This window comes from Mchenga conophoros, linkage group LG12 (genome assembly GCF_057382185.1).
Source record: "Mchenga conophoros isolate Kocher_MC1m ecotype Shallow Benthic linkage group LG12, M_conophoros_male_GT1.1, whole genome shotgun sequence".
NCBI classification, from domain to species: domain Eukaryota; kingdom Metazoa; phylum Chordata; class Actinopteri; order Cichliformes; family Cichlidae; genus Mchenga; species Mchenga conophoros.
The window spans coordinates 21,934,084-21,944,557 of NC_140537.1; the positions used below are offsets into that span (position 1 = coordinate 21,934,084).

The window sequence follows — 10,474 nt, forward strand, 5'->3', positions numbered from 1 at the left end:
TTGACACACACAACGTTACCTTTCTGTTCAGAATGCGTTATGATTATTCAGTTAGTCAGTAATTCAGTTAACTCAACAGCTGTTGTGCCTTTCTCCTGATGCTCCAGGTGGAACTGTTTGAAAAGGACATAATGAACATAAAGACAGAACTGAACCATGTCTCTGCTGCTGACAAATCTCCCATCAGCCTCTACGAGTACTTCCACATTTCCCCCATTAAGGTGTGTGCGAATGCAGTTTCTGTCAAACAAATAGTGTCTGAACTGATCTCTGCGATTTCTCCGTTGCCATAGTAACGCCTGCTGATGTTTTTGTGCTTTTTGTCAGCTGCACCTGAGTTTCTCTCTGAGCACAGGCGGAGAGGATGGCTTGAAGCAGAAGAGAGATTCGGAACTGATCCCTGTGCAGTCGCTAAATCTGTTGCTAAAGAGTATCGGCGCGACGCTCACTGATGTGCAGGATGTTGTCTTCAAGTATGAATACAGAAAAAGGCTCAAATACACAGCATGCATGTGCCATCCATTAGCATTAAATTACTTCCATGTGACTTGTTCTTGGTGATTCCAACCCTGCTTCTTGGCTGAATGTGACATTTATTTCAGGCTGGCCTTTTTTGAATTGACCTACCAGTTCTACACCACTCAGCAGCTCCAGTGGGAGGTCCTCAGACATTATTCTAAGCAGGTAATACATACAAGCACAATGAAACCAGACAAGTGACAATTTGTCTTGTCTTCTTTTGTTTTGATATTTTGATTTTCCACCTATGTGTATCTCAAGGCTATTAAGCAGATGTATGTGCTGGTGCTGGGCCTCGATGTTCTTGGAAACCCATTTGGACTGATCAGAGGATTGTCAGAAGGGGTGGAGGCTTTCTTTTATGAGCCCTATCAGGTAATGATATCCAATAAAATTATTGACAAGTTCAACTGGGTCTTTTAGCTTTGAAGTGCGTTATAAAACCTGTGAATAGTTACGTTGTGTAATTTAGAAAATATGGCCACATTGGATTCAGGTTAACATTCACAATAACTGTTCTTTTTTTTTTCTTCTAGGGAGCCATCCAGGGCCCTGAGGAGTTTGTTGAAGGAATGGCTCTTGGGGTTAAGGCGCTGGTGGGAGGAGCTGTAGGTAAGCATGAAATGGTGTTAAAGGGGTAATACAGAGTCAGCCTTAGCTCAACAGGATCAGGTCAAAACTGCTAAATAATCACTGGAATTTCTAATTCAAAAATTAATTATGTTTAATTTATCTTTTATTTTAAATTTAAGTACAGTGTTGTGCAAAAGTCTTGCACTCATTTCTTTGTATTTTGAAATACAGTATGTACAGCAAAAACAGTTTTTACAATTCTTTATCACATCCTGAACTCTCTTACTCAGCTTCCTTGTCTTCAGGAATAGTTCTTCAGGCTTCTAGAAGGACATTCAAAGCTCTTCCTTAGATGCTGGTTGCCTTTTGTTCTGTTTTCTGTAAAGATGATCCCACACTGCTTCACTTATGTTGAGTCTGAGCACTGCTTCACCTAAGTGGAGGCATGCCTTTTAGACCTGCCACTTCTTTCTTTGTCCCTCCCAACTGTCCAGTTTCCTTCACTTGTTTTCAGCTATTTTATGTCTGTCAAACTGTGTTATCATTGCCATGTTTCATAGATTGAGCAAATCATTTGCTTTTTGTGAGAGGCTGCTGGTAACAAACTGGTTAAAAATAAAATTTAATTGAAAGTGTCCATTATGTGTAGAAACAATAATGATTCATCCCTTTAGCCTGGTGTCATTATATGTTTGACATCAGTGTTAAGAAGTTTATCAGATGTTAAAAATAATCCTGTGAAAATCTGAAACTAGATTGAAAATGAGTTAAAAAGCAGTAAATGTCCAACAAAAAACTTAATAAAGCTCGGAGAATTATCGCTCATCACCACATGAAAAAAATAAATAAAAAGAAATGAAGGTCGTTAAAGAGTTTGTACAGCCCTGCACGCTGTCCTCACTTTATCTGCTGTCATTATACACGTTGATTGACTGGGATGGGTTCATGGCTGCTATATAGGGCTGTAATTTGAAAAGTGTAATAACTGAGCATTTGTCGTTTTACTGCATGTGTTTTTAATATAGTGTTATATCTGTTAAATTTCAGCATTATATTGCCTTTAACAGTGAACTGTGGCTGTTTCATTACACATCTGAGACTTTTTAGCAACATGTTGGAGCCCTTAAAATTTCAGATTTTCACTGACACAATTTTGACATGAACATTTAAGATATATTAAAAAATATTCTCAGGTAACGAATCATGTTTGTTGTTCAGGCGGTATTGCAGGTGCAGCCTCCAGGATAACAGGTGCCATGGCAAAGGGTGTCGCAGCGATGACAATGGATGAAGAGTACCAGCAGAAGAGACGAGAAGCTATGAACAAACAGCCCAGCGGTCTGAGAGAGGGGCTGACCAGGGGTGGAAAAGGACTGGTGTCTGTATGTAAAACTGTTTGGTTTTTAAGTTGCTCCTCTCTGTTTATCAGCAGGAAACACGCAGTTAATGCAGGATGTAGGAAGTAGTAAGACTAGCAACAACAACACTGCAAACTAGTCTGAAAGAAAATGCACGGCTGTAATGAGTCATTTATTCTGCAGTGTTATCTTCCTTTTCCCACAGGGATTTGTCAGTGGGATCACAGGGATCGTTACCAAACCTATTAAAGGTAAGATGAGTCTGACCACAAGTATAAACATGTTAGTCCAATAAAATAAGGGCATAAAAAAACTACGTGTTCTGTTAGTCAAGTATAAACATGTTAGTCCAATAAAATAAGGGCATAAAAAAACTACGTGTTCTGTTAGTCAAGTATAAACATGTTAGTCCAATAAAATAAGGGCATAAAAAAAACTACGTGTTCTGTTAGTGTGTTTCCATTGAACACTTGACATTTGGCCGTGAAGATCTTTGAACTTAAGCTGCAGTGTTTGTGTTATTATGCAGGGGCCCAGAAAGAGGGGGCAGCGGGCTTTTTTAAAGGTGTTGGAAAAGGTTTGGTTGGTGCAGTAGCTCGACCAACAGGAGGCATTATTGACATGGCCAGCAGCACTTTCCAAGGGATCAAGAGGTACAGTTATTTCTGTCTGTGCTATGTGATTGTGCACTTGCCGCATCAGTGTGTAATATGATAGGTCCTGTTTGAATTTGTTTATGCCCTGAGTTGTGTGAAGGTGTGCGTTTCCAAATGCAAATATCTCGATATAGGGCAGCAGAGACTTCACAAGATGTTCAGTCTCTACGTCCTCCTCGCTTCATCCACGAGGATGGTGTCATACGACCATATAAGGAGCTGGAAGGCCTCGGCAGTCAGATGCTTCAGGTAAGACAAAAAACCCCTCTCCATCATCACCTTTTTACAGTCATTCCCAGTTTTTACAAAGATGGAAAACTCTGTTAACAATATTGCATTCATGTCATTTAATTTTTAAAGTTGTTTTATCTTTACTGTGATGTGGTGTCATTATCTTTGCATTTCAAACTTATTTGACTGATTTTCTTAGCTGTGTTGGATGCCCTAAATCAGGGGTCGGCAACCTGTGGCTCCGGAGCCGCACGCGGCTCTTTAGTCCTTATAGTGCGGCTCCATGTGGTTTGGGAAAATAAATTAGAAGTATTTAGCTGAAGTGTATTTTATTTATGTTAGTTCTTTTTTAACTTGTAGTTCTAAATCGGAAGATTATTGTAATAATGAAATATAAAAATAAAATTATATTCTATTATTTTTTTCATCGCTTAAAATAAGCGTCACATTCGCGGAAGCTGGTGTACCCGCCGAAACACCATTCATTTATTGAGACTTTCAACCGAGGCCAATTATGGATCTTCGGATCCACATCAGCAGCTCCACCGTGAACTATGTTAAAAACAAACACTGCTCACGCCTCACAGATGACAGCTTACAGTCCTGCGTAAAGATGAAAGTGACTTCATACAGCCCCGATTTGCAGACGCTGTGCGTAGAGGTTCAGGAGCAGAAGTCCCATTGTAAACATATCACGGCAGACCCGACGATGTTTCCATGAACACGCTTTTCAGCATCTCTTTATTGACCACTTTTCACACACGGTCGACGTTAAGGCGGCGAGGCGTGATTGCGGGTGCCGCTCAGGTGCGTCCGCCTCCCCTGCAGCGGCGCTGCAGACCACGCCCCGCCACACACATTAACCAGGTAAAATACATATTTAGGCGGAATTTTGTAATTATCTACTTTTCATTTTTAGCAGCATAGTGCTTTTTTCCAATTATTTTTTTTAAAAGTCAGGTCAAGGCTCCAAAAGCCCAAAGGCGATATAAGGGTGGCGGCTCACAACAGTTTTTGTTTGCTGGATCATTTTAGTTCAGCAGGGTGTCTTTCCTTTTGTTATATTTCTTTAAGAGTTTAAAATGTGTTATTTACATAAATAAAATGTAATTTTCTCTGTAGCACTTCATGGATTTCATAAGCAACACACCTTAGTTGTTCACACAAAGCATAAAGGTAAAAAAACAATATATACAGTGTTATCTTCTTTTTAGATGTTAAAAAGTATTTGCGGCTCCCAGTGTTTTGTTTTGCGTGGAAACCGGGTCCAAATGGCTCTTTGGGTCTTAAAGGTTGCTGACCCCTGCCCTAAATGGTTGCCTTTGTTGTTTGGGGAAGTTTTACTACTCCTGTAGGAATAGGTTTGGCAGTCTCTGGACAAATTACATATTTGTTTAATTTTTGAAGTAAAAAGAAGTCAATACAATCCAGTGGGTAAAAAATGAGCAGCCCCTCATTCCCACTTGATTCACTTTTATGTCTTGAGTGAGTCATTCGTCAGTGTTGTGAAAAACTCTTCTTCTGGCAGAGGATGCGATATTGATGCTAAGTGATACTTCATTAATGGTAGAAAGGTTTCAGCTACCGTGTTCCCAGTGTTCAGATGCCATTAAGAAATGAGAGGTCAATGCAAGACTGACAACCAGGAAAGCAATCAGAGACAAATCTGTTCAACACGATGGTTAAGCTGCCAGACTGCAGAATAGCTTACAAACTGAGGCTGGTCCATGTGCATCATTAATGCATATGAGGATGTCCATGCAAGTTTTCAGAAGGAACCTTTATCAGCAACTTTGTTACAAATGTGAACACTACAGATGGATAGAATTAAAAATGTCTCTTTTTTTATATCACTAAGTTATGGTTAAAAGGAAGCGGCATTGGTTAAATCTTGTAATCTGCAAGGAAGAATAAAAGGGTACAGGAAATTAAAAAAAAAAAGATTATATTTGCTGTATTTCACACCAGAAATCAACAGAATGTCTGCATATAATCCAAATATATCATGTTTTCCATATTTTCACATTTCAGAGCAGCTTACATGTGTTTCAGGTCTGATATTTATCTAACCTTTTGTTGACGTTGTCTAGCTGTGAGTTGGATAGAGTGGGTTGAAGTTTCACATTGTGTTTAATAGTAAAAATCCTAATTTCCCTAAAATTTACAGAAAGGTGATAAATTAAAGCAGCCTACAAGAGAGGCCAGATAACTTCAGTGGACAAATTGGTGCTTTTTTATAAAGATTCTGCAAAATTTAAAGCTGAAAAAAGAGTTTTAAATCTTGTCATATGATTCACATCATTGCCAGTCTGCTCCATGTTGACTGTCTCATCTTTGTGTTTCTAACTTCATCTTCATTCAAGACTTTCTACAGTTTGTCACCTTTCTGTCTTACCAGCTTAGGTTTGCGTGTGTGTAGTAATGTGTTAGTAACTGAGTTGTTCCTTCAGCTTAAATTAGGACCAGGCCATATAGAGTAATAGTTCTATAAATCAGAGTAGGTTCTTCAGTTTTATGTTTATGCTTTTGTTAAAAAGCCTTCAACACAGTGTTCCTGATTGTTCCCAAATGTTTCCTTGTGTCTTTGAGAGAAGAGGAAATGCTTATCACAGTCTAAGCTGGGAGGGATTCTGATCTGTTTAAACTGATAGTCTGGCAAATTTAATCTTTTTAGGTCCACCATAATTATCTTATCTGCTCAAACAATAATTAAGCCATTGCATTAGGGCTTTGTGATCCAGTTTACAGCCATTTACATTTTTATAGATCCAAAAGCATTTAATGCTTGTTAGTCTTTTCAGGTCAGATATAATATTTTAAAATTGTTTGTAAATGACTTCTATTGTGTGAAACTTTCGATGACTCACAAATGCGTGCTTCAGTTCACACACATACAAAGTAATTTGGCCTCAAGTAAAATTAGTTTAATTTACAGACACATTTTTTTTAAGTTCAGCTTCACAAATCTGATCATTTTCTCTTTTAAAAAACTTTCTGTCCGTTCAAATGTCTAAAACTACACAAAAAAAACCTTTCACTTACCTGCAAAGCCTTTAGTGCACTTTGCACTGTGTTCAAGTCCCACTGGAAAACTAGGACATCTCTACTTCCTGTGTGATTTCTTAGTTTACACTTGTAGATCATACCATACACATTTGTAACACTTTTAAGACATATTACTCTCCATACTTTTAAAGTCTGAAACTGCAGATTTGAACACTGCTGATAGGTCACTCAGACTTTTCCTTGGTTCTCACCTTGAAGTCGCCTTATCAGCAGAAAGATTCGCACCTTCCGTCTGATCTAACCCTCCACACTTTTCTCCTGTCATGTCCGCAGAGGCAAGTGGCGTACAGTGAATGGCGTAGATCTGGCTCAGAGGATAAGGGAGATGAGTGAAAACAGCTAGCAGTGACAGAAGTGAAAGCTGTAGAGTTGGTGTTTTGTGTGTAGTCTGTGCTGGAGGGTTGTCTCAAAGTTTGGAGATCATGTTTGGTTAGATTAAAGTGAACCAAAGTAGGGACTTTCATTACTGGTGTCACTGGTTTAGAAGATTTTATTATTTTTTATATTTTGTTGTTAACTGTGTTTTTTTTTTTTTTTTTTTCATCACCCTTTTTTTGTTTGTTTTTGTTTTTTTCCCTGCTCCACAACAACAAACTAAAAATGATTTCAGCCACCATTTTTCAGCCAAGTCCAACTTGGCTGTAAACCTCGTATCACATGACCATTAACCATTCATGATTAAGGTTGATGCATTTGTTTCCTGCTGGAGAAGGTTTGTGTGAAGGTCACACATGCTGACTCGTATGATCTAATCAGAAAACTAAAGTCTGAAAGTCTGTGTCCTCTTGTCCAAACTAAAACACAGTCCTAGCAGTTGTAAAGGTCTCTCAATTAAATATCCTGAAATGTCATCTGAGAGCTGCATGTTAACAGTGCAATGTTTATGCTTTTTTTTTTTAAAAGCCATTGTTGTGGACCAGGCATTTTCTTATTAGTTTACTTATTAGTGTTCATCTTTAAGTCATCATAATCACACTTTTTTCCTTCATTGTTATGTTTTTTTTGTCATTACTTGGAACCTTTCACTGATATTTTGTTCTTAATAAAGTCTTTGCATTTCAAACTTCCACCTGCCATCGTCTTTGTTTCATCCTGTCCTGCATCTGAATCCCACAACATGTTCCAATCTCGTTACAGGGAAACTATTGTGCAGATACTGATTCACTGTTTTTGCTGTGGTAGCTCATGCTTCCTTTACTTTTATATACAGTTTTTGACAGACAGTGACGTATTTTTCAATGTTGTTGTTTGGACAGATATTTTTCTAGTCTTTCTTTTTTTTTTTTAGAAAATTGAGAATGGACGTTTTGCCAGCTACAGGTACTTTGCTCATGCTAAAGTCAATGAATCTGACTTTCTCATGATCACCAAGAGGTGAGTGGTTTTTTTGGGGGGTTTTCTTTACCCTTTTTTGTTTGTTTTCTTCTGTTCAAGAAAGTGTTTTACTTGAGATAATGACCAAGAGCTGAGATATGGTTCAAATGATGCATAATTTTTTCTTTTCTAATCAGTTTGGATGCTAAAATTTTTGTAAAAGTTTATATAGTATTTGCGTATTTCTACCAAGACTTTCAGATCAACTGTGAAGAAAATTCTTTCCTTTGTTTTCATTCATTTGTTTTAATGTTCTGCTGTACTTCTTGTACTTGACTCTCTATTAACAGCGTTACATTCAAATTCAATTCTAACTAGTGTAAAGATTTGAGTTCATACTTCTGACATACAGTACCTTCATTGCCCACCAGGGGGCTGCAGCCCACACTGTAACACAGACTGTATAAAACCCAAAATACGGATGTAACGAGATAGTAAGCTGTATATTGAAGTTTTATTCAAAAATCCATTTTTTTTTTAATTCAGTTAAACCAAAATGAATGATTGACCCACAAACTGAGCTGGAAAATGTTTACAGTCGAGACAGGAAGCTGTTTTCACAAAGATAGGACCAAAAGTCTTTTTACAACCACACAGGTATCGCCATCTGGTGGCATTCAGATTAAGGTTTAAGGCACTCGCATGTTGGCTTCATCTTATGTCTTTTTACTTTTTTAATGCCTATGACTGGAAATCATTGTTTTGGGGATAAAGAAACTGAAATATAAAGTTTAAATTTTTCTTTATTCATTCCTTTTAAACACACATCTTTTTTTTCCCAGGGGAATATTTTTTGTGACCAAAGGCACTTTTGGTCAGCTGACCTGTGAGTGGCAGTATCTGTTTGAAGAGTTCACCAAGGATCCAACCATTATAGAGGACCGCCGACTTCGCATTGAGGCCAAGGTAAAAACAAACAAACAACAAAGATGTTACCATTATTTACTACCCAAATTTTTCATTATTATTATTATTATTATTATTACTTCTGCACTGAACCTCGCCTTCCACTGCAGGAGAGAGTGAAGTCAGTCTTTCATGCCAAAGAGTTTGGGAAGATAATAAACTTCAAAACTCCAGAGATAGCCAAAGTAAGTTTGCAATTTGGACTCAAGCTGATATTTCCTTTCAGTCGGGATACACGACTAGTGAAAATAATTAGTTCTAACTTTGGGTCATTATTTATTTTCAGTGGGTTCTCACCAAATTGGAGGATGCAAGAGAGAGTTTACCCAAGTACTGACTCTGAAGATCGAGAAATGCTAAACACACGAGCTCTGTGTGTGCCAGTGCCTTTTTTTCTTTACTGCATGCTACTTTTTTTTCCCTCCGTGTGTGACTAGTGAATAAACGATGTGGACTGTCGGTGTGTGTCGGGGCTGAAAGACACAGTGTGCATGTAGACAGATTGCTGATTTCCATCCACTTTGCTTTGCATTCATTATTTTACACCTGGTCATGTTTTTTGTTTTTATTATAGTTCTCTTTATTAAAACGTTAAGTCTGGAGTTTACGAACAGGTTCTGTTATTGCCTGCTTGAAGGATTGTACGAATGGAGGATTGTGATTCCTTAGATGTACTTGTTCTAATCAAACACACATTAAAGCTGCTGTTGGACGAACTTTGAAAGGGGAAAAGAATGAGCGGGCCTCCACCTGCAGCTCATACCTCTGTTTCAAGTCTCTCCCACCAGATGAGCGCAGGATTTTGCACATTACGCACAGTTAAAAAAGGATTTTTGTTGACCTTGAGCTTCATGTGGATACCCCCGGCTCTAGCGGGTGAAAACTTTCTTAACCCTCCACCTCTTTCTCACTGCCCAAGAGAGCCAAGAAGAGGTAGAAGAGGACTCCCACTCCCCCACAAACGCTATTGTTGACCCCCCCTTTCATAATGACACCAAAAACATTTTTGCCTACCGTAGCTTTAGAGATTCAGTTTAACTTTCATTTCTGGATGTAAAGGAGGATTTGGGTGTAGAAATGTCAATCTTAACAGTGACTGGTAGGGGGGGAAAAAAATCCCTCGAGTATCACTGAGGCCAAATTAACTGTAATTGTTGTAGCACATTTAATGTTGCACACTGTTTCTTTTACTGGATTATATAAAAGGCATGCTAATATGAATTAGTATGGCTTTATAGTACACATAATTCAAAAAATGTGCATCCTTAAAGTTCTTTTTCCTATTTTTATACATTGCAGAATAAAGACTGTTGAGTGTGTGAGTCAGAGATGCATGCTATTTTTATACTGTACTTACATGCATCAGTTTGCTGTATATGACCTAATATGATGTCTATCTGTATATATCCATCCTCGCATCAGACTTTATGAGGAGCTTGCAGTATGAAATTTTGTGATTTTTATGTTTTTATACCACACATATGCAATGCCAAACATGCTGATGAATTATACAGAGAAAAGGTATATATTGAAAATAAAGGAATGCTAATTATTATTATCAGCTGCTGTTTACTCTGATGTATATTTCAAAGATTTGATTTTGGTCTTGGGCGCATCACGATATAATATCACTCAATTTCATTTACATCGTTTTGTTTTCGGGGAGCAAAATATTCACTGCAGTGGCTTTTTCTTTTTCATGCTGTTTTCAATAAAGTTTTTTGAATTCAAAGCGGTCTTCATTTATTCCTCGCACCAAGAAAACGTCAGGCACCTGACTTGTACTCTTTA

General features: G+C 37.9%; 1 protein-coding gene across 5 annotated transcripts in view; it reads left to right on the forward strand.

Annotated features, from left to right (window-relative positions):
- The window catches only part of vps13a (vacuolar protein sorting 13 homolog A), a 43,136-nt gene extending 32,721 nt beyond the window's left edge, over positions 1 to 10,415 (forward strand). For 3 of the 5 annotated variants that reach the window (XM_085294536.1, XM_085294538.1, XM_085294537.1), the window contains 13 exons: positions 108 to 221; positions 328 to 473; positions 603 to 684; positions 781 to 894; positions 1,056 to 1,131; positions 2,311 to 2,474; positions 2,656 to 2,701; positions 2,980 to 3,103; positions 3,241 to 3,355; positions 7,692 to 7,777; positions 8,560 to 8,683; positions 8,794 to 8,868; positions 8,970 to 10,415. In XM_085294536.1, the coding sequence (XP_085150662.1) occupies positions 108 to 221; positions 328 to 473; positions 603 to 684; positions 781 to 894; positions 1,056 to 1,131; positions 2,311 to 2,474; positions 2,656 to 2,701; positions 2,980 to 3,103; positions 3,241 to 3,355; positions 7,692 to 7,777; positions 8,560 to 8,683; positions 8,794 to 8,868; positions 8,970 to 9,020 (1,317 nt within the window). In that variant the 3' untranslated portion in view covers positions 9,021 to 10,415. The other 2 variants (XM_085294539.1, XM_085294540.1) reach the window with 2 other exon arrangements.
- Positions 10,416 to 10,474: the final 59 nt, after the last annotated feature.